At 46.4% G+C, this 24649-nt stretch overlaps 1 protein-coding gene across 2 annotated transcripts in view; it reads left to right on the top strand.

Annotated features, from left to right (window-relative positions):
- Window positions 1-19004: 19004 nt before the first annotated feature.
- Window positions 19005-24649, top strand: part of LOC139549550 (mast/stem cell growth factor receptor kita-like) — a 37315-nt gene continuing 31670 nt past the window's right edge. Inside the window, exons 1-2 of one of the 2 annotated variants that reach the window (XM_071360162.1) lie at window positions 19005-19622; window positions 20066-20255. In XM_071360162.1, coding sequence (XP_071216263.1) covers window positions 19397-19622; window positions 20066-20255 — 416 coding nt within the window. In that variant the 5' untranslated portion in view covers window positions 19005-19396. The remainder of the gene's footprint in view (window positions 19623-20065; window positions 20256-24649) is intronic. The other variant, XM_071360161.1, reaches the window with a different exon arrangement.

Below are 24649 nucleotides of genomic sequence, written 5' to 3'. Positions count from 1 at the left end.
GTTTGTCTCTCTTTATTCCCAGTTTCAGTTATAAGGCTTAATACTGTCTGGATGAAGAAGAGACTCTCTCTGTGTGTGTGTGTGTGTGTGTGTGTGTGTGTGTGTGTGTGTGTGTGTGTGTGTGTGTGTGTGTGTGTGTGTGTGTGTGTGTGTGTGTGTGTGTGTGTGTGTGTGTGTGTGTGTGTGTGTGTGTGTGTGTGTGTGTGTGTGAGAGTGTGTGTGTGTGAGAGTGAGTGTGTGTGTGTGTGTGTGTGTGTGTGTGTGTGTGCGTGCGTGCGTGCGTGCGTGCGTGCGTGCGTGCGTGCGTGCGTGCGTGCGTGCGTGCGTGAGTGTGTGTGAAGAAGAAGAGAAAGAAGAAAGACGAGAGTAGGAGAATAAACATCCTTGTGAACAGACAGTGATGACGAATGCGGACTGTCTTGCATCTACACTGTGAACTTACGCAATGCTATTGCCTCTGAAGCAAAAACAGATGAGTCTTTAGCCAGTATGCCGGGTCCTCCCATCACCCTGTGATGATGGACTCACCACATCATATACATGACAACACATACACATAGCTACTCATTATGCACGTAGACAGTTTACCACAGTGCCCTGGTCACAACCCAGTTGCCTACTGCAAAATGCCTTTTCCAGGAAACTGCAACATGCTTTGACCCACAATGGCTCCCGCCTGCATTTCTTACTAATGTTGGCCTCCTAGGCCTGCTGGCCCACTCCACGTCCTCTGACTGAACTGTTGTGTTCTCTCTGAGGCTTTGATAAATCAGTTTGTCCCTGCCATCTCTCCCATTCTGCCTTTTTCTCCACTCTCAAGCACAGAGCAGGTGACATTTCACACGTTATGGATCATACCTCCATACCTCAACCCAAAAAACTAAAACATATCTTAGTTTCAGATGACGATGGGATATCAGGTCAGGGCTTTGTTGATCATTTGGTTTAATCTCTTTTGTTTTATCTTGTAAGAAGGCTATGATCAGAATGTAATAATTAGTGGAAGATAACAGATATCACACTCAGCCAGGTCAACTCTGATAGAAGTCAGTATTCAACGTCCATCCACGTCCGAGGACATCAGGAGAGGATGTATAAACCGGCCTACAGGGGCAGCAGTGAGCACTGTTACCTTTAAGTAGGTTTTGGCTTTGGTAGGGTGGGCGTAAGCAGATGGATGTAAGCATCTGATTGGATGTAAGCCTCTGATTGGATGTAAGCCTCTGATTGGATGTAAGCCTCTGATTGGATGTAAGCCTCTGATTGGATGTAAGCCTCTGATTGGATGTAAGCCTCTGATTGGATGTAAGCCTCTGATTGGATGTAAGCCTCTGATTGGATGTACGTCTCTGATTGGATGTAAGCCTCTGATTGGATGTACGCCTCTGATTGGATGTAAGCCTCTGATTGGATGTAAGCCCCTGATTGGATGTAAGCCTCTGATTGGATGTAAGCCTCTGATTGGATGTAAGCCTCTGATTGGATGTAAGCCTCTGATTGGATGTACGCCTCTGATTGGATGTAAGCATCTGATTGGATGTAAGCATCTGATTGGATGTACGCCTCTGATTGGATGTAAGCCTCTGATTGGATGTAAGCCTCTGATTGGATGTAAGCCTCTGATTGGATGTACGTCTCTGATTGGATGTAAGCCTCTGATTGGATGTACGCCTCTGATTGGATGTAAGCCTCTGATTGGATGTAAGCCCCTGATTGGATGTAAGCCTCTGATTGGATGTAAGCCTCTGATTGGATGTACGTCTCTGATTGGATGTAAGCCTCTGATTGGATGCACGCCTCTGATTGGATGTAAGCCTCTGATTGGATGTAAGCCTCTGATTGGATGTACGCCTCTGATTGGATATAAGCCTCTGATTGGAAGTAAGCCTCTGATTGGATGTAAGCCTCTGATTGGATGTAAGCCTCTGATTGGATGTAAGCCTCTGATTGGACGTAAGCCTCTGATTGGATGTAAGCCTCTGATTGGATGTAAGCCTCTGATTGGATGTAAGCCTCTGATTGGATATAAGCCTCTAATTCCAAGGTTCCAGAAGTTCGAATCCAGCAATAAAAATACGTTTTAAATGTTTTTGTTTTAAGCCTATCTGAAACCTTAACTCCTTACCTTAACCATTCAGAGTTAATCCCTAAACTTCACGTTAAACACCTCGGAATGTGACGTTTGGAACAACTTTCAAATTTGACGTTTGAACAAACATGGATGAACGTCTGATTCTGACGTGAGACTGTGAGAGCTACCAAACCCCGATGAGAACGTAGTAGTTTCTAGAAATCAACAGAAAACACTTCTACCACACGCTGGTCAGAATATACCACACCCTGGTCAGAATATACCGCACCCTGGTCAGAATATACCACACCCTGGTCAGAATATACCACACCCTGGTCAGAATATAAAACACCCTGGTCAGAATATACCACACCCTGGTCAGCATATACCACACCCTGGTCAGCATATACCACACCCTGGTCAGAATATACCACACCCTGGGCAGAATATATCACACCCTGGGCAGAATATACCACACCCTGGTCAGAATATACCACACCCTGGTCAGAATATACCACACCCTGGTCAGAATATACCACACCCTGGTCAGAATATACCACACCCTGATCAGAACATACCACACCCTGGTCAGAATATACCACACCCTAGGTCAGAATATACCACACCCTGGTCAGAATGTACCACACCCCTCCACTCTCCTCAATCACTACCAAAAAAAAGAGGGCGAGAGAGAGAGAGAGAGAGAGAGAGAGAGAGAGAGAGAGAGAGATAGTAGAACATATGAGATGAAGAGGGGAGAAAGATAGGACAGAAACAGAAAAATAGAGTATGTCTTGGAGACACTGCATATGCAAACCAACACACGCGGGGGGCAGCCAGACAGTGTTCCCCTAGTAGTGGTGTTTGTGCTGCAACCATTGGAATGAGTAACAATCAGAGCATCACACTGGGTAGAATAACAGTAATAATGAAACGCCTGTAATCCTTATGGTTATTTCTAGAGGGAGACGCCAGTCCAGGTGAGAGAGAGGCAGAGAGAGAGAAAAGAGAAGAGAGAGAGGGGGAGAGAGAGGCAGTAGAAGGAAGGAAGGTAGGAGGGAGGGAGGCAGTAGAAGGAGGGAGGGAGGGAGGGAGGGAGGGAGGGGAAGGAAGGAAGGAGGGAGGGAGGGAGGGAGGGAAGGAGGGAGGGAGGGAGGGAGGGAGGGAGGGAGGGAGAGAGAGCCAGTAGAAAAGCCAACTGAAAATTATTCATGATTATTATTTGACCATGCTTGTCACTTATTAATATTTTGAACATCTTGGCATAGTTCTGTTATAATCTCCACCCGGCACAGCCAGAAGAGGACTGGCCACCCCTCATAGCCTGGTTCCTCTCTAGGTTTCTTCCTAGGTTTTGGCCTTTCTAGGGAGTTTTTCCTAGCCACCGTGCTTCTACACCTGCATTGCTTGCTGTTTGGGGTTTTAGGCTGGGTTTCTGTACAGCACTTCGAGATATTAGCTGATGTACGAAGGGCTATATAAAATAAACTTGATTTGATTTGATTAGAAGGAAGGAAGGAAGGAAGGAGGGAGGCAGAGAAGGAGAGAGAGAGTGGAAGAGAGACTGATCTGTACTGTACTTTCAATGTACTGTATACTGTATGCATATACACTGAGTGTACTAAACGTTAAGGACACCTTCCTAATATTGAGTTGCACCCTCTTTTGTCCTCAGAACAGCCTCAATCCGTCGGGGCATGGAGTCTACAAGGTGTTGAGAGCGCTCCACAGGGAAACTGGCCCAAGTTGGCTGGATGTCCATTGGGTGGTGGAACATTCTTGATACACACGGGAAACTGTTGAGCGTGAAAAACCCAGCAACGTTGCTGTTCTTGACACACTCAAACCGGTGCGCCTGGCACCTACTACCATACCCCGTTCAAAGGCAGGGAAATATTTGGTTTTGCCCGTTTACCCTCTGAATGGCACACATACACAATCCATGTCTCAATTGTCTCAAGGCTTACAAATCCTTCTTTAACCTCTCCTCCCCTCCATCTACACCGATTGAAGTGGATTTAATTAACAAGTGACATCAATAAGGAATCACAGCTTTCACCTGGATTCACTTGGTCAGAATATGCCATGGAGAGAGCTCCTATCGTTTTGTACACTCAGTGTGTTTGTGTTGTCCTGTATTTAAGCAATAAGGCCTGAGGGGGTGTGGTATATGGCCAATATACCACGGCTAAGGGTTGTTCTTTAGGCAGGAACGCAATGCGGAGCGCCCGGATACAGCCCTTAGCCGTGGTATATCGGCCATATACCACAAACCCTCGAGGTGCCTTGTTGCTTTTAGAAACCGGTTGCCAACACAGCAAGGCAAGGAACTACACATCTAAATTGAAAATGTTTTGCTTTAATAAAAAGAAAATCATAATAAATCTCCTTCTTTCCTCAACAGACACATTGTTGCTCGTTGTGAATTCGGTGTCCTTCTGTATATTCCATGCCAGACTGAGAGCGGGGGGTCATCGATGTGTTAAACGTCCCTGAAGCACACACATTCCTGGGTCGCTCGTCTTTTCAGTTCGCTGCAGCTAGCGACTGGAACGAGCTGCAAAAACCACTCAAACTGGACCGTTTTATCAAAATCTCTTCATTCAAAGACTCAACAATGGACACTCTTACTGACAGTTGTGTTTGCTTTGCGTGATGTATTGTTGTCTCTACCTTCTTGCACTTTGTGCTGTTGTCTGTGTACAATAATGTTTTTACCATGTTTTTGTACTGCTACCATGTTGTGCTTCTACCATGTTGTGCTGCTACCATGTTGTGCTGCTACCATGTTGTGCTGCTACCATGTTGTGTTTCTACCATGTTGTGTTGCTACCATGTTGTGTTTCTACCATGTTTTGTTTCTACCATGTTGTGTTGCTACCATGTTGTGTTGCTACCATGGTGTTGTTATGTTGTGTTGCTACCATGTTGTGTTGCTACCATGTTGTGTTGTTACCATGGTGTTGTTATGTTGTGTTGCTACCATGTTGTGTTGCTACCATGTTGTGTTGCTACCATGTTGTGTTGCTACCATGTTGTGCTGCTACCATGTTGTGTTGCTACCATGTTGTGCCGCTACCATGGTGTTGTTATGTTGTGTTGCTACCATGTTGTGTTGCTACCATGTTGTGTTGTTACCATGGTGTTGTTATGTTGTGTTGCTACCATGTTGTGTTGCTACCATGTTGTGTTGCTACCATGTTGTGTTGCTACCATGTTGTGCTGCTACCATGTTGTGTTGCTACCATGTTGTGTTGCTACCATGGTGTTGTTAGGTTGTGTTGCTACCATGTTGTGTTGCTACCATGTTGTGTTGCTACCATGTTGTGTTGCTACCATGTTGTGCTGCTACCATGTTGTGTTGCTACCATGGTGTTGTTATGTTGTGTTGCTACCATGTTGTGTTGCTACCATGTTGTGTTGCTACCATGTTGTGTTGCTACCATGTTGTGCTGCTACCATGTTGTGTTGCTACCATGGTGTTGTTATGTTGTGTTGCTACCATGTTGTGTTGCTACCATGTTGTGTTGCTACCATGGTGTTGTTATGTTGTGTTGCTACCATGTTGTGTTGCTACCATGTTGTGTTTCTACCATGTTGTGTTGCTACCATGGTGTTGTTATGTTGTGTTGCTACCATGTTGTGCTGCTACCATGTTGTGTTGCTAGCATGTTGTGTTGCTAGCATGTTGTGTTGTTACCATGTTGTGATGCTACCATGTTGTGTCGCTACCATGTTGTTGTTATGTTGTGTTGCTACCATGTTGTTGTTATGTTGTGATGCTACCATGTTGTGCCGCTACCATGTTGTGTTCCTACCATGTTGTGCTGCTACCATGTTGTGTTGCTAGCATGTTGTGTTGCTAGCATGTTGTGTTGTTACCATGTTGTGTTGTTACCATGTTGTGATGCTACCATGTTATGTTGCTACCATGTTGTTGTTATGTTGTGTTGCTACCATGTTGTTGTTATGTTGTGATGCTACCATGTTGTGCCGCTACCATGTTGTGTTCCTACCATGTTGTGTCGCTACCATGTTGTTGTTATGTTGTGTTGCTACCATGTTGTTGTTATGTTGTGTTGCTGCCATGTTGTGTTGTCAGGTGTTGATGCCTTGCTATGTTGTCGTCTTAGGTCTCTCTTTATGATTTGTTGTGGTGTCTCTCTTGTTGTGATGTGTGTTTTGTCCTACATTTATATTGTATATATTTGTTATTTTAAATACCAGTCCCTCGTCCCCGCAGGAGGCCTTTTGTCTTTCGGTAGGCCGACATTGTAAATAAGAATTTGTTGTTAACTGAATTGCTTAGTTAAATAAAGGTCAAATAAAAATAGATAGGTGTGTCAGCGTAGTTGCTAATCTCATATTCTTCACCATTCATGATTCTGACTGAACCATAGACAACAATGACATCAAGGTAAAAAAGGAACAATGATATCAAGATGAAAAGACTAAACGTCATAGTCATGGTATATGGCCTCACGTACACACGGCTATATGGTGTTTTAGCCAATCACCATCCAGTATTCAAACTAGTCGTTTTATAAAAGGAGATTTGTCACGAGAGCATGTGGATGATGTGGATTTATATCCCCTCCTGCACACTCTCCATGACCCAGCACAGTCACGGTTCCCCCCCGTCCCTCCTGACATAGCGCCTTCCAGCTAAACACTCTCCATGACCCGGCACAGTCACGGTTCCCCCCGTCCCTCCTGACATAGCGCCTTCCAGCTAAACACTCTCCATGACCCGGCACAGTCACGGTTCCCCCCGTCCCTCCTGACATAGCGCCTTCCAGCTAAACACTCTCCATGACCCGGCACAGTCACGGTTCCCCCCGTCCCTCCTGACATAGCGCCTTCCAGCTAAACACTCTCCATGACCCGGCACAGTCACGGTTCCCCCCGTCCCTCCTGACATAGCGCCTTCCAGCTAAACACTCTCCATGACCCGGCACAGTCACGGTTCCCCCCGTCCCTCCTGACATAGCGCCTTCCAGCTAAACACTCTCCATGACCCGGCACAGTCACGGTTCCCCCCGTCCCTCCTGACATAGCGCCTTCCAGCTAAACACTCTCCATGACCCGGCACAGTCACGGTTCCCCCCGTCCCTCCTGACATAGCGCCTTCCAGCTAAACACTCTCCATGACCCAGCACAGTCATGGTTCCCCCCTTCCCTCCTGACATAGAGCCTTCCAGCTAAACACTCTCCATGACCCAGCACAGTCACGGTTCCCCCCGTCCCTCCTGACATAGCGCCTTCCAGCTAAACACTCTCCATAACCCAGCACAGTCACGGTTCCCCCCTTCCCTCCTGACATAGCGCCTTCCAGCTAAACACTCTCCATAACCCAGCACAGTCACGGTTCCCCCCGTCCCTCCTGACATAGCGCCTTCCAGCTAAACACTCTCCATGACCCAGCACAGTCACGGTTCCCCCCGTCCCTCCTGACATAGCGCCTTCCAGCTAAACACTCTCCATGACCCGGCACAGTCACGGTTCCCCCCGTCCCTCCTGACATAGCGCCTTCCAGCTAAACACTCTCCATGACCCGGCACAGTCACGGTTCCCCCCGTCCCTCCTGACATAGCGCCTTCCAGCTAAACACTCTCCATAACCCGGCACAGTCACGGTTCCCCCCGTCCCTCCTGACATAGCGCCTTCCAGCTAAACACTCTCCATGACCCAGCACAGTCACGGTTCCCCCCGTCCCTCCTGACATAGCGTCTTCCAGCTAAACACTCTCCATGACCCAGCACAGTCATGGTTCCCCCCTTCCCTCCTGACATAGAGCCTTCCCGCTGCACGCTCATCTTCATCGATCAAGAAGGGAGGATCTGTATTAGAGGTCAGTCTAATCTCTCTCTCTCTCCCTTGCCCCCTCTCTCTCTCTCTCTCTCTCCCTCTCCTCTCTCTCTCTCTCTCTCCCTTGCCCCCTCTCTCTCTCTCTCTCCCTTGCCCCATCTCTCTCTCTCTCTCCCTTGTCCCCTCCTCTCTCTCTCCCTTGCCCACTCGTTCTCTTTCTAACTATCTCTTTCAGTCCATCTCTTACCATTTTCCCGTGCACGCGCATAAGTAGAATTAGCATAAGTAGAAAACACGTTTGCATATGCTGTGTGTCTCAGTCCCACTGTATCCGCCGATGTCGGCCTTCTGCGTTTGTCACGTTCCTGACCTGTTTTTCCTTTGTTTAGTTGGTCAGGACGTGAGCTGGGTGGGCAGTCTATGTTATGTGTTTCTATGTTTAGGTTCATTGGTAATTAGCCTTATATGGTTCTCAATCAGGGACAGGTGTTTGACGTTTCCTCTGATTGAGAACCATATTAAGGTAGGCTGTTCACACCGTTTGTTTGTGGGTGATTGTCTTCCGTGTCAGTGTTTGTACCACACGGGACTGTTTTGTTTTGTTTAGTCTGTACCTGTTCGTGCGTTCTTCGTTATATGTAAGTTCTCATGTTCAGGTCTGTTGACGTCGTTTGTTGTTTTGTATAGTTTTTCAGTGTTCGTCGTTTCGTCTTCTTTAAAATAAATAAATCATGTATTCTCCACAAGCTGCGTTTTGGTCCGATCCCTGCTCCTCCTCGGACGAGGAGGAGAACAATCGTTACAGCGTTGGAAAGTTTCCCGAGCTACAGTACAGCTACATCTCTGGCTACAGCCAGGAGTAATCTCACACGTCTGCAGAGTCCAAACAGTATAACTAATATGACCCCCCCCCCCCCCAAACAGTATAACTAATATGACCCCCCCCCCCCCCCAAACAGTATAACTAATATGACCCCCCCCCCCCAAACAGTATAACTAATATGACCCCCCCCCCAAACAGTATAACTAATATGACCCCCCCCCCCCCCCCAAACAGTATAACTAATATGACCCCCCCCCCCCAAACAGTATAACTAATATGACCCCCCCCCACCCCCCCCAAACAGTATAACTAATATGACCCCCCCCCCCAAACAGTATAAATAATATGACCCCCCCCCCCCCCAAACAGTATAACTAATAAGACCCCCCCCCCCAAACAGTATAACTAATATGACCCCCCCCCCCCAAACAGTATAACTAATATGACCCCCCCCCCCCAAACAGTATAACTAATATGACCCCCCCCCCCCCAAACAGTATAACTAATATGACCCCCCCCCCAAACAGTATAACTAATATGACCCCCCCCCCCCCAAACAGTATAACTAATATGACCCCCCCCCCCCAAACAGTATAACTAATATGACCCCCCCCCACCCCCCCCCAAACAGTATAACTAATATGACCCCCCCCCCCCAAACAGTATAACTAATATGACCCCCCCCCCCAAACAGTATAACTAATATGACCCCCCCCCCCCAAACAGTATAACTAATATGACCCCCCCCCCCCAAACAGTATAACTAATATGACCCCCCCCCACCCCCCCCAAACAGTATAACTAATATGACCCCCCCCCCCCAAACAGTATAAATAATATGACCCCCCCCCCCCCCCCAAACAGTATAACTAATATGACCCCCCCCCCCAAACAGTATAACTAATATGACCCCCCCCCCCCCAAACAGTATAACTAATATGACCCCCCCCCCCCAAACAGTATAACTAATATGACCCCCCCCCCCCCAAACAGTATAACTAATATGACCCCCCCCCAAACAGTATAACTAATATGACCCCCCCCCCCCAAACAGTATAACTAATATGACCCCCCCCCCCAAACAGTATAACTAATATGACCCCCCCCCACCCCCCCCCAAACAGTATAACTAATATGACCCCCCCCCCCAAACAGTATAACTAATATGACCCCCCCCCCCCACAACAGTATAACTAATATGACCCCCCCCCCCAAACAGTATAACTAATATGACCCCCCCCCCCAAACAGTATAACTAATATGACCCCCCCCCCCCCAAACAGTATAACTAATATGACCCCCCCCCCCCAAACAGTATAACTAATATGACCCCCCCCCCCCCAAACAGTATAACTAATATGACCCCCCCCCCCAAACAGTATAACTAATATGACCCCCCCCCCCCCAAACAGTATAACTAATATGACCCCCCCCCCCCCCCCAAACAGTATAACTAATATGACCCCCCCCCCCCCCAAACAGTGTAACTAATATGACCCCCCCCCCCAAACAGTATAACTAATATGACCCCCCCCCACCCCCCCCAAACAGTATAATTAATATGACCCCCCCCCCCAAACAGTATAACTAATATGACCCCCCCCCCCCAAACAGTATAACTAATATGACCCCCCCCCCCCAAACAGTATAACTAATATGACCCCCCCCCCAAACAGTATAACTAATATGACCCCCCCCCAAACAGTATAACTAATATGACCCCCCCCCCCAAACAGTATAACTAATATGACCCCCCCCCAAACAGTATAACTAATATGACCCCCCCCCAAACAGTATAACTAATATGACCCCCCCCCCCCAAACAATATAACTAATATGACCCCCCCCAAACAGTATAACTAATATGACCCCCCCCCCCCAAACAGTATAACTAATATGACCCCCCCCCCCCAAACAGTATAACTAATATGACCCCCCCCCAAACAGTATAACTAATATGACCCCCCCCCCCAAACAGTATAACTAATATGACCCCCCCCCCCCCAAACAGTATAACTAATATGACCCCCCCCAAACAGTATAACTAATATGACCCCCCCCCCAAACAGTATAACTAATATGACCCCCCCCCCAAACAGTATAACTAATATGACCCCCCCCCCCCCCAAACAGTATAACTAATATGACCCCCCCCCCCCCCCCCAAACAGTATAACTAATATGACCCCCCCCCCAAACAGTATAACTAATATGACCCCCCCCCCCCAAACAGTATAACTAATATGACCCCCCCCCCCCAAACAGTATAACTAATATGACCCCCCCCCCCAAACAGTATAACTAATATGACCCCCCCCAAACAGTATAACTAATATGACCCCCCCCCCCCCCAAACAGTATAACTAATATGACCCCCCCCCAAACAGTATAACTAATATGACCCCCCCCCCCCCAAACAATATAACTAATATGACCCCCCCCCCAAACAATATAACTAATATGACCCCCCCCCCCCCCAAACAGTATAACTAATATGACCCCCCCCCCCCCCAACAGTATAACTAATATGACCCTCCCCCCAAACAGTATAACTAATATGACCCCCCCCCCAAACAGTATAACTAATATGACCCCCCCCCCCCCAAACAGTATAACTAATATGACCCCCCCCCCCAAACAATATAACTAATATGACCCCCCCCCCCAACAGTATAACTAATATGACCCCCCCCCCCCAACAGTATAACTAATATGACCCCCCCCCCAAACAGTATAACTAATATGACCCCCCCCCCCCAAACAGTATAACTAATATGACCCCCCCCCCCCCAAACAGTATAACTAATATGACCCCCCCCCCCCCAAACAGTATAACTAATATGACCCCCCCCCCCCCAAACAATATAACTAATATGACCCCCCCCCCCCAACAGTATAACTAATATGACCCCCCCCCCCCAAACAGTATAACTAATATGACCCCCCCCCCCCCGCTATGGAAAGCTGAGAGTCTCACAAACACGACACTCTTCTCCATCTTTTGGTCTACAACTCCCACAAGTTGAAGTCTGTACCGCCGATGTGCCAACCTCTGCCTGTACCCACTGGGCACAGATGTCAATTCAACGTCAATTCCACATTGGTACAACGCCATTTTGAACTATCTGTTCTGAGATTTATTTTCTGTTTGGCCATGACTCTGTAATAGCAGTACGGCCAAATTCAATGTTTCATCAAATCACTTTGTAAATATATGTTTTTATATACTTGTAGGGGTACACAACTTGAGTGCTGATTTTGTATCAAATCAAATTTCAAATCAAATTTATTTATAAAGCCCTTCGTACATCAGCTGATATCTCAAAGTGCTGTACAGAAACCCAGCCTAAAACCCCAAAACAGCAAGCAATGCAGGTGTAGAAGCACGGTGGCTAGGAAAAACTCCCTAGAAATAGAGCCTCGGGGAAGGGCAGCAGCCAAGCTGAAGCAGACAATCAAACTCAACCCCTTTGAAAAATAACAAACAGACACCATAGCAATAAAAGGATATTGCATCTCTCTCTCTCTCTCTCTCTCTCTCTCTCTCTCTCTCTCTCTCTCTCTCTCTCTCTCTCTCTCTCTCCCCCTCTCTCTCTCTCTCTCTCTCTCTCTCTCAATTTTCAATTCAATTCAAGGGGCTTTATTGGCATGGGAAACATGTGTTAACATTGCCAAAGCAAGTGAGGTAGGTAATATACAAAAGTCAAATAAACAATAAAAATGAACAGTAAACATTACACATACAGAAGTTTCAAAACAATAAAGACATTACAAATGTCATATTATATATATGCAGTGTTGTAACAATGTACAAATGGTTAAAGCACACAAGTTAAAATAAATAAACATAAATATGGGTTGTATTTACAGTGGTGTTTGTTCTTCACTGGTTGCCCTTTTCTTGTGGCAACAGGTCACAAATCTTGCTGCTGTGATGGCACACTGTGGAATTTCACCCAGTAGATATGGGAGTTTATCAAAATTGGATTTGTTTTCGAATTCTTTGTGGATCTGTGTAATCTGAGGGAAATATGTCTCTCTAATATGGTCATACATTGGGCAGGAGGTTAGGAAGTGCAGCTCAGTTTCCACCTCATTTTGTGGGCAGTGTGCACATAGCCTGTCTTCTCTTGAGAGCCATGTCTGCCTACGGCGGCCTTTCTCAATAGCAAGGCTATGCTCACTGAGTCTGTACATAGTCAAAGCTTTCCTTAAGTTTGGGTCAGTCACAGTGGTCAGGTATTCTGCCACTGTGTACTCTCTGTTTAGGGCCAAATAGCATTCTAGTTTGCTCTGTTTTTTTGTTAATTCTTTCCAATGTGTCAAGTAATTATCTTTTTGTTTTCTCATGATTTGGTTGGGTCTAATTGTGCTGTTGTCCTGGGGCTCTGTGGGGTGTGTTTGTGTTTGTGAACAGAGCCCTAGGACCAGCTTGCTTAGGGGACTCTTCTCCAGGTTCATCTCTCTGTAGGTGATGGCTTTGTTATGGAAGGTTTGGGAATCGCTTCCTTTTAGGTGGTTGTAGAATTTAACGGCTCTTTTCTGGATTTTGATAATTAGTGGGTATCGGCCTAATTCTGCTCTGCATGCATTATTTGGTGTTCTACGTTGTACACGGAGGATATTTTTGCAGAATTCTGCATGCAGAGTCTCAATTTGGTGTTTGTCCCATTTTGTGAAATCTTGGTTGGTGAGCGGACCCCAGACCTCACAACCATAAAGGGCAATGGGCTCTATGACTGATTCAAGTATTTTTAGCCAGATCCTAATTGGTATGTTGAAATTTATGTTCCTTTTGATGGCATAGAAGGCCCTTCTTGCCTTGTCTCTCAGATCGTTCACAGCTTTGTGGAAGTTACCTGTGGTGCTGATGTTTAGGCCGAGGTATGTATAGTTTTTTGTGTGCTCTAGGGCAACGGTGTCTAGATGGAATTTGTGGTCCTGGTGACTGGACCTTTTTTGGAACACCATTATTTTGGTCTTACTGAGATTTACTGTCAGGGCCCAGGTCTGACAGAATCTGTGCAGAAGATCTAGGTGCTGCTGTAGGCCCTCCTTGGTTGGTGACAGAAGCACCAGATCATCAGCAAACAGTAGACATTTGACTTCGGATTCTAGTAGGGTGAGACCGGGTGCTGCAGACTGTTCTAGTGCCCGCGCCAATTCGTTGATATATATGTTGAAGAGGGTGGGGCTTAAGCTGCATCCCTGTCTCACCCCACGACCCTGTGTGAAGAAATGTGTGTGTTTTTTGCCAATTTTAACCGCACACTTGTTGTTTGTGTACATGGATTTTATAATGTCGTATGTTTTACCCCCAACACCACTTTCCATCAATTTGTATAGCAGACCCTCATGCCAAATTGAGTCGAAGGCTTTTTTGAAATCAACAAAGCATGAGAAGACTTTGCCTTTGTTTTGGTTTGTTTGGTTGTCAATTAGGGTGTGTAGGGTGAATACATGGTCTGTTGTACGGTAATTTGGTAAAAAGCCAATTTGACATTTGCTCAGTACATTGTTTTCATTGAGGAAATGTACGAGTCTGCTGTTAATGATAATGCAGAGTATTTTCCCAAGGTTACTGTTGACGCATATTCCACGGTAGTTATTGGGGTCAAATTTGTCTCCACTTTTGTGGATTGGGGTGATCAGTCCTTGGTTCCAAATATTGGGGAAGATGCCAGAGCTAAGGACGATGTTAAAGAGTTTTAGTATAGCCAATTGGAATTTGTTGTCTGTATATTTGATCATTTCATTAAGGATACCATCAACACCACAGGCCTTTTTGGGTTTGAGGGTTTTTATTTTGTCCTGTAACTCATTCAAGGTAATTGGAGAATCCAATGGGTTCTGGTAGTCTTTAATAGTTGATTCTAGGATTTGTATTTGATCATGTATATGTTTTTGTTCTTTATTCTTTGTTATAGAGCCAAAAAGATTGGAGAAGTGGTTTACCCATACATCTCCATTTTGGATAGATAATTCTTCGTGTTATTGTTTGTTTAGTGTTTTCCAATTTTCCCAGAATTGGTTAGAGTCTATGGAGTCTTCAATTACATTGAGCTGATTTCTGACGTGCTGTTCCTTCTTTTTCCGTAGTGTATTTCTGTATTGTTTTAGTGATTCGCCATAGTGAAGGCGTAGACTCAGGTTTTCCGGGTCTCTATGTTTTTGGTTGGACAGGTTCCTCAATTTATTTCTTAGATTTTTGCATTCTTTATCAAACCATTTGTCATTGTTGTTCATTTTCTTCGGTTTTCTATTTGAGATTTTTAGATTTGATAGGGAAGCTGAGAGGTCAAATATACTGTTAAGATTTTCTACTGCCAAGTTTACACCTTCACTATTGCAGTGGAACATTTTACCCAGGAAGTTGTCTAAAAGGGATTGAATTTGCTGTTGCCTAATTGTTTTTTGGTAGGTTTCCAAACTGCATTCCTTCCATCTATAGCATTTCTTAATGTTACTCAGTTCCTTTGGCTTTGATGCCTCATGATTGAGTATTGCTCTGTTCAAGTAGACTGTGATTTTGCTGTGGTCTGATAGGGGTGTCAGTGGGCTGACTGTGAACGCTCTGAGAGACTCTGGGTTGAGGTCAGTGATAAAGTAGTCTACAGTGCTACTGCCAAGAGATGAGCTATAGGTGAACCTACCATAGGAGTCCCCTCGAAGCCTACCATTGACTATGTACATACCCAGCGTGCGACAGAGCTGCAGGAGTTGTGACCCGTTTTTGTTGGTTATGTTGTCATAGTTGTGCCTAGGGGGGCATATGGGGGAGGGAATGCTGTCACCTGCAGGCAGGTGTTTGTCCCCCTGTGTGCTGAGGGTGTCAGGTTCCTGTCCAGTTCTGGCATTTAGGTCGCCACAGACTAATACATGTCCCTGGGCCTGGAAATGATTGATTTCCCCCTCCAGGATGGAGAAGCTGTCTTTATTAAAGTATGGGGATTCTAGTGGGGGGATATAGGTAGCACACAGGAGGACATTTTTCTCTGTTAAGATAATTTCCTTTTGAATTTCTAGCCAAATGTAAAATGTTCCTGTTTTGATTAATTTAATGGAGTGAGTTAGGTCTGCTCTATACCAAATTAGCATTCCCCCTGAGTCCCTTCCCTGTTTCACACCTGGTAGTTTGGTGGATGGGACTACCAGCTCTCTGTAACCTAGAGGGCAACCAGTGGGTCCGTCTCCGCTATACCATGTTTCTTGCAGGATGACAATGTCTGCATTACCGATTTCTTTGGTGAAGTCCGTGTTCCTGCTCTTTAGGCCAAAGGCAGATGACCTCAGGCCTTGGATATTCCAGGATGATATAGTGAAGGCTTTTTGTTCCATAAAGTGTCCAAAGTTGTTGGTCGTGTGGTTTGGCCTCAGGCCAGTAAGTGTGAGCAGAGCCTGCTGAGCATCTGGTACATGCCGTTGGCTTGGGCGAGTGTAAGAGTGGGGGTTGGGCCTGTTTGCCCGCTCACTACCTGGGCGTATGTGTGACTTCCATGTTGATGCCCTCTTTGCGGGGGTGGGGTGCATGGGGTGGGCAGGAGTGGCATGGGTCTGATCTGAGGGGGCCTAAATTGGGTGTGGGCATGGTTGATGTGGGGGGGGTGTGTAGGTCCAGGGGGGGGTCCTGGAGGTCTTGGAGGGTGTCTCGCTGGTCTGGGTGGGGTGTCTATTGATCTGTTGCTCCTGTGTGAAGTGTTGGGGCTTCGTTTGAGAGCGATGTCCTTTAGAGTCCGGGCAAAGGTGGGCACTGCTGCCTTGTAGAGGTGGACCTGGTCATAGAGGCTGTTCAAGTCCAGGGTGGAGTGGTGGGCCAGGAAAACATTTGGTTTTGAGGCACAGTCACGGGAAATGCTTGCGTTTACCCGCTGTATTGTAGCAGGGTGGAAGTCTTTTCGTGGTAGCAGGGTGGAGATAACCACTTGTGCGTTGGGGAAAGTAGAAGAAGCTTTTTCAATCACTCCCTTCAGTGCTGTGGCCACCCTTTCCTGCTGTGCTCTCAGGTCGTTTGTGCCTGTGTGTATTATTATGTGGCTAGGTGAGCCTAGTTTGTCCTCAGACAGAAGGTCTAGGGCGCGCTGGGTGTTTGGACACCAGAGTTTAGACACACTGTGTTTGGGAAAAAGTTTTTTTTCTTCTATATATTTCCCATTTGAGTCCATAAGAAGGACAATCTGTGTCTTGTGTTTGTCCTCAGTGGGTGTGGGGGGGGTTGTCAGGAGGGCTATCAGGGTGGCTGACAGGGGGGGTGCTCAGAGGGGGTGAGAGCTGCTGGGCTTGGGGTTTTTCTTTTGTCTGTTCTGCTGTGGTGTCGACTCTATGGTCAGGGTCTGGTGTGGACTGTTCTGCTGTGGTGTCGAGACTTTTGTCGGGTGCTGAGGTGGGCTGTTCTGCTGGCGTCTCGTCTCCCCTCAACCTCTCCTCCAGCAGTCTGATCCTCTCCTCCATCCCCCTCTCCCTCTCCTCCTGCAGTCTGATCCTCTCCTCTAGTGCTCTGTTCTTCTCCTGCTCCTGCTCTTTCTCCTGTTGATGTTGTCTCACCACAGTCCAGAGTGCAGATATGTCTTTCTCCACCTCCAGCTCTCCAGGTCTGGTTAAGGGGGTGTTGTTGTGCTGGACTGTTGTCTGGGTCTGTGCTGACTGGAGTGTGATCACCTGCTGTTCCAGCTCCACCTGCCTTACCTCCAGCTGGGTGAATTTATCCTTCATTTCAATGAGGGAGAAGTACTCTGTACTGGGAGGTTGACTGTCTGCTGAGGGTTGCTCGTCTGTGGGGTTATATGGTGAAGAGGTTTGGTCTGACCCACTTGGGGTGGGGGTATCTTTATCAAGGGAGAGCTTCTCCTGCTGGGCTAATTCTTTGATTAGGTGAAAGTCCAGCTGAAACTGTTTGTGGTTGCCCTGTACTCTCTCTGTCTCTTCCCCGTTGGAGCGGTGAGACTGGCTTTATACTGACTCTCTCTCTCTGTCTCTCTCTCTGTCTTTCTCTTTCTCTCTCTCTCTCTCTCTCTCTCTCTCTCTCTCTCTCTCTCTCTCTCTCTCTCTCTCTCTCTCTCTCTCTCTCTCTCTGTCTCTCTCTGTCTCTCTCTGTCTCTCTCTCTCTCTCTCTCTCTCTCTGTCTCTTCCCCGTTGGAGCGGTGAGACTGGCTTCATACTGACTCTCTCTCTCTCTCTGACTCTCTCCCTTTCTCTCTCTCTCTCTGTCTCTCCCTTTCTCTCTCTCTGTCTCTCTCCCTTTCTCTCTGTCTCTCTCCCTTTCTCTCTGTCTCTCTCCCTTTCTCTCTCTCTCTCTCCCTTTCTCTCTCTCTCCCTTTCTCTCTCTCTCTCTCTCTCGTCTTTATCAAAGGTAATAGATGTTACATAGTGCCACAACGTAGTAGTATTCACAGTGTTCTATTGCTTCTACCAGTACACTACCCATGACCCACCTTCTACCAGTACACTACCCATGACCCACCTTCTACCAGTACACTACCCATGACCCACCTTCTACCAGTACACTACCCATGACCCACCTTCTACCAGTACACTAACCATGACCCACCTTCTACCAGTACACTACCCATGACCCACCTTCTACCAGTACACTACCCATGACCCACCTTCTACCAGTACACTAACCATGACCCACCTTCTACCAGTACACTACCCATGACCCACCTTCTACCAGTACACTACCCATGACCCACCTTCTACCAGTACACTACCCATGACCCACCTTCTACCAGTACACTAACCATGACCCACCTTCTACCAGTACACTACCCATGACCCACCTTCTACCAGTACACTACCCATGACCCACCTTCTACCAGTACACTAACCATGACCCACCTTCTACCAGTACACTACCCATGACCCACCTTCTACCAGTACACTACCCATGACCCACCTTCTACCAGTACACTAACCATGACCCACCTTCTACCAGTACACTACCCATGACCCACCTTCTACCAGTACACTACCCATGACCCACCTTCTACCAGTACACTAACCATGACCCACCTTCTACCAGTACACTACCCATGACCCACCTTCTACCAGTACACTACCCATGACCCACCTTCTACCAGTACACTACCCATGACCCACCTTCTACCAGTACACTAACCATGACCCACCTTCTACCAGTACACTACCCATGACCCACCTTCTACCAGTACACTACCCATGACCCACCTTCTACCAGTACACTACCCATGACCCACCTTCTACCAGTACACTACCCATGACCCACCTTCTACCAGTACACTACCCATGACCCACCTTCTACCAGTATACTACCCATGACCCACCTTCTACCAGTACACTACCCATGACCCACCTTCTACCAGTACACTAACCATGACCCACCTTCTACCAGTACACTACCCATGACCCACCTTCTACCAGTACACTACCCATGACCCACCTTCTACCAGTACACTACCCATGACCCACCTTCTACCAGTACACTACCCATGACCCACCTTCTACCAGTACACTACCCATGACCCACCTTCTACCAGTACACTACCCATGACCCACCTTCTACCAGTACACTACCCATGACCCACCTTCTACCAGTACACTACCCATGACCCACCTTCTACCAGTACACTACCCATGACCCACCTTCTACCAGTACACTACCCATGACCCACCTTCTACCAGTACACTACCCATGACCCACCTTCTACCAGTACACTACCCATGACCCACCTGAGAGTCCAGTATAGTGAACCCCTGACCTCTGACCCCTGTCTGCAGCGAGCCTTCCAGGCCCACACCTCCCACATCCTGGCTGGTTCCCGTGGTTACCAACGCTCCGCCTCCCTCTGGATCACCTCTGTCAACCAATCAGACGCCGGGACATACCGGTGCCACGCCCACAACGAGAGGGGCGCCACCGCCGATACCCTGCACCTGGATGTCCGTGGTGTGTGTGTGTGTGTGTGTGTGTGTGTGTTTGACCCCGTCTTTCGTCTCTGTGTGTGTGTGTGTGTGTGTGTGTGTGTGTGTGTGTGTGTGTGTGTGTGTGTGTGTGTGTGTGTGTGTGTGTGTGTGTGTGTGTGTGTGTGTGTGTGTGTGTGTGTGTGTGTGTGTGTGTGTGTGTGTGTCTGTTTGAGTCTCGCAAAGACAGAACCTCAATGATGGAATCTGTTAACCTCTATAACACTGTAACTGATGATAGTCTAACTCTGTCTAACCCTGTTTAACCCTGTCTAACCCTGTCAGAGAGAGGGAGAGTCTAACCCTGTCAGAGAGAGGGAGAGTCTAACCCTGTCAGAGAGAGGGAGAGTCTAACCCTGTCAGAGAGAGGGAGAGTCTAACCCTGTCAGAGAGAGGGAGATTCTAACCCTGTGTGTGTTCCCCCTCCAGAGCGAGGCTTCATCAGTATGCTGGGTGACTCCCGGCCTAGCCAGTCTGCTGTCAGGGAAGGGGAGAGTCTAAGCCTCAGGGTAGAGTTGGAGTCCTACCCCAGACCTGGCACTCTGTCCTGGGCTTACAACGGCAAGACCCTCCACAACACCACGGAGCACGTCATCACTGTCCAACGACACAGATACAGGTACTAGTCACATGGAACATCACTGTCCTACGACACAGATACAGGTACTAGTCACATGGAACATCACTGTCCAACGACACAGATACAGGTACTAGTCACATGGAACATCACTGTCCAACGACACAGATACAGGTACTAGTCACATGGAACATCACTGTCCTACGACACAGATACAGGTACTAGTCACATGGAACATCACTGTCCTACGACACAGATACAGGGTCTAGATACATGGAACATCACTGTCCAACGACACAGATACAGGTACTAGTCACATGGAACATCACTGTCCAACGACACAGATACAGGTACTAGTCACATGGAACATCACTGTCCAACGACACAGATACAGGTTCTAGATACATGGAACATCACTGTCCAACGACACAGATACAGGTACTCAGATACATGGAACATCACTGTCCAACGACACAGATACACGTTCTAGATACATGGAACATCACTGTCCAATGACACAGATACACGTTCTAGATACATGGAACATCACTGTCCAATGACACAGATACACGTTCTAGATACATGGAACATCACTGTCCAACGACACAGATACACGTTCTAGATACATGGAACATCACTGTCCAACGACACAGATACACGTTCTAGATACATGGAACATCACTGTCCAATGACACAGATACACGTTCTAGATACATGGAACATCACTGTCCAACGACACAGATACAGGAACTAGTCACATGGAACATCACTGTCCAACGACACAGATACAGGTACTAGTCACATGGAACATCACTGTCCAACGACACAGATACAGGAACTAGTCACATGGAACATCACTGTCCAACGACACAGATACAGGTACTCTCCACAGACAGATACACGTTCTAGATACATGGAACATCACTGTGACGGTTCAGAGAGAAAATGTCTGCCCCAGTGTAATATTTCATTCAATCATTTTATTTGAATGACTAAAGTGCAGACATACAAATTATATATTTTTTAAAATATTTCACTTAAATATGATTAAAAACTTTTTGGGGGATACTAAAAGAATAATACGTTAATTTGATTAAATACACTATTTCAGCATTACATAAGACATTCAAATGCATCAAATGTACAACAAATATGAAGATAAATATCTCTTAAAGAGCCAGTCCACTTTTCAACCTCATGTTCATTATCTCATTATTTTACATTTACATTTTTAGTCATTTAGCAGACGCTCTTATCCAGAGCGACTTACAGTAGAGTGCATACATTTTATTACATTTTTACATACTGAGACAAGGATATCCCTACCGGCCAAACCCTCCCTACCGGCCAAACCCTCCCTGACCCGGACGACGCTATGCCAATTGTGCATCGCCCCACGGATCTCCCGGTTGCGGCCGGCTGCGACAGAGCCTGGGCGCGAACCCAGCCCAGCCTGGGCGCGAACCCAGAGACTGTGGTGGCGCAGCTAGCACTGCGATGCAGTGCCCTAGACCACTGCGCCACCCGGGAGACATCTCCAGCCAACCTCATGTTCATTATCTCCAGCCAACCTCATGTTCATTATCTCATTATCTCCAGCCAACCTCGTGTTCATTATCTCATTATCTCCAGTCAACCTCATGTTCATTATCTCATTATCTTCAGCCAACCTCATGTTAATTATCTCATTATCTCCAGCCAACCTCATGTTCATTATCTCATTATCTCCAGCCAACCTCATGTTCATTATCTCATTATCTCCAGCCAACCTCGTGTTCATTATCTCATTATCTCCAGCCAACCTCGTGTTCATTATCTCATTATCTCCAGTCAACCTCATGTTCATTATCTCATTATCTCCAGTCAACATCATGTTCATTATCTCATTATCTCCAGCCAACCTCATGTTCATTATCTCATTATCTCCAGCCAACCTCGTGTTCATTATCTCATTATCTCCAGCCAACCTCGTGTTCATTATCTCATTATCTCATTATCTCCAGCCAACATCATGTTCATTATCGCCAGCCAACCTCGTGTTCATTACCTCATTATCTCCAGCCAACCTCGTGTTCATTATCTCATTATCTCCAGCCAACCTCATGTTCATTATCTCATTATCTCCAGTCAACATCGTGTTCATTACCTCATTATCTCCAGCCAACCTCATGTTCATTATCTCATTATCTCCAGCCAACCTCATGTTCATGATCTCATTATCTCCAGTCAACCTCATGTTCATTATCTCATTATCTCCAGCCAACCTCATGTTCATTATCTCATTATCTCCAGCCAACCTCATGTTCATTATCTCATTATCTCCAGTCAACCTCATGTTCATTATCTCATTATCTCCAGCCAACCTCGTGTTCATTACCTCATTATCTCCAGTCAACCTCATGTTCATTATCTCATTATCTCCAGTCAACCTCGTGTTCATTATCTCATTATCTCATTATCTCCAGCCAACATCGTGTTCATTACCTCATTATCTCCAGCCAACATCATGTTCATTATCTCATTATCTCCAGCCAACCGCATGTTCATTATCTCATTATCTCCAGCCAACATCATGTTCATTATCTCCAGCCAACTTCATGGTCATTATCTCATTATCTCCAGTCAACATCATGTTCATTACCTCATTATCTCCAGTCAACCTCATGTTCATTATCGCATTATCTCCAGCCAACATCATGTTAATTATCTCATTATCTCCAGCCAACATCATGTTCATTATCTCCAGCCAACCTCATGTTCATTATCTCATTATCTCCAGCCAACTTCATGGTCATTATCTCATTATCTCCAGTCAACATCATGTTCATTATCTCCAGCCAACCTCATGTTCATTATCTCATTATCTCCAGCCAACCTCATGTTCATTATCTCATTATCTCCAGGCAACCTCATGTTCATTATCTCATTATCTCCAGCCAACCTCATGTTCATTATCTCCAGCCAACCTCATAGTTTCACCTCGGAATTTGACGTATTTTGGATTAATGTTGATTCTTTACGCATTAATTCCACGTGGTTACAGGGTTCATTCTGTTTGGTTACAGGATTAATTATGTGTGGTTACAGGGTTAATTCTGTGTGGTTACAGGGTTAATTCTGCTTGGTTACAGGGTTAATTCCGTGTGGTTACAGGGTTAATTCCGCTTGGTTACAGGGTTAATTCTGCTTGGTTACAGGGTTAATTCTGCATGGTTACAGGGTTAATTCCGCTTGGTTACAGGGTTAATTCTGCTTGGTTACAGGGTTAATTCCGCTTGGTTACAGGGTTAATTCTGCTTGGTTACAGGGTTAATTCTGCGTGGTTACAGGGTTAATTCCGCTTGGTTACAGGGTTAATTCTGCTTGGTTACAGGGTTAATTCCGTTTGGTTACAGGGTTAAAACAAAAGGGTTAGTTTAGGTATTACTTCTGAGTGGTTAAGGTTAGGGCTATGGTTTGGGGGAAGGCTTAAAACAAAATAAGTTTCCATCAAGTACCATCAAGTATTCTCCCGGCTTGTTAGAGCGTTGTGGACTGCCGTGGTGCAGGGCTCTGAAGCAGCATGCTTGGTCTGACCACGCTTCGTCTCCGAGCATCATGAGTTTGTGCCAGTGCTCGGGATATGTTTTCTTATGGTAAGCGGAGAGGTAGGCATATATCGACGTCCCAAGGACCTTTCCAAACGTCTGACATCTAATGCTATTTATATTGACCGGTCTGTTTCAGCACAGTACCAGTGTCTACATACCGTATGCTATTTATAGTGACCAGTCTGTTTCAGCACAATACCGGTGTCTACATACCGTATGCTATTTATAGTGACCAGTCTGTTTCAGCACAATACCAGTGTCTACATACCGTATGCTATTTATAGAGACCAGTCTGTTTCAGCACAATACCGGTGTCTACATACCGTATGCTATTTATAGTGACCAGTCTGTTTCAGCACAATACCAGTGTCTACATACCGTATGCTATTTATAGTGACCAGTCTGTTTCAGCACAATACCGGTGTCTACATACCGTATGCTATTTATAGTGACCAGTCTGTTTCAGCACAATACCGGTGTCTACATACCGTATGCTATTTATAGTGACCAGTCTGCTCCAGCACAATACCGGTGTCTACATACCGTATGCTATTTATAGTGACCAGTCTGTTTCAGCACAATACCAGTGTCTACATACCGTATGCTATTTATAGTGACCAGTCTGTTTCAGCACAATACCAGTGTCTACATACCGTATGCTATTTATAGTGACCAGTCTGCTCCAGCACAATACCAGTGTCTACATACCGTATGCTATTTATAGTGACCAGTCTGTTTCAGCACAATACCAGTGTCTACATACCGTATGCTATTTATAGTGACCAGTCTGCTCCAGCACAATACCGGTGTCTACATACCGTATGTGAAAACGGCGGATTTTCTATG

This window comes from Salvelinus alpinus, chromosome 22 (genome assembly GCF_045679555.1).
Source record: "Salvelinus alpinus chromosome 22, SLU_Salpinus.1, whole genome shotgun sequence".
NCBI classification, from domain to species: domain Eukaryota; kingdom Metazoa; phylum Chordata; class Actinopteri; order Salmoniformes; family Salmonidae; genus Salvelinus; species Salvelinus alpinus.
This window is presented reverse-complemented; position numbering and strand designations above follow the sequence as displayed.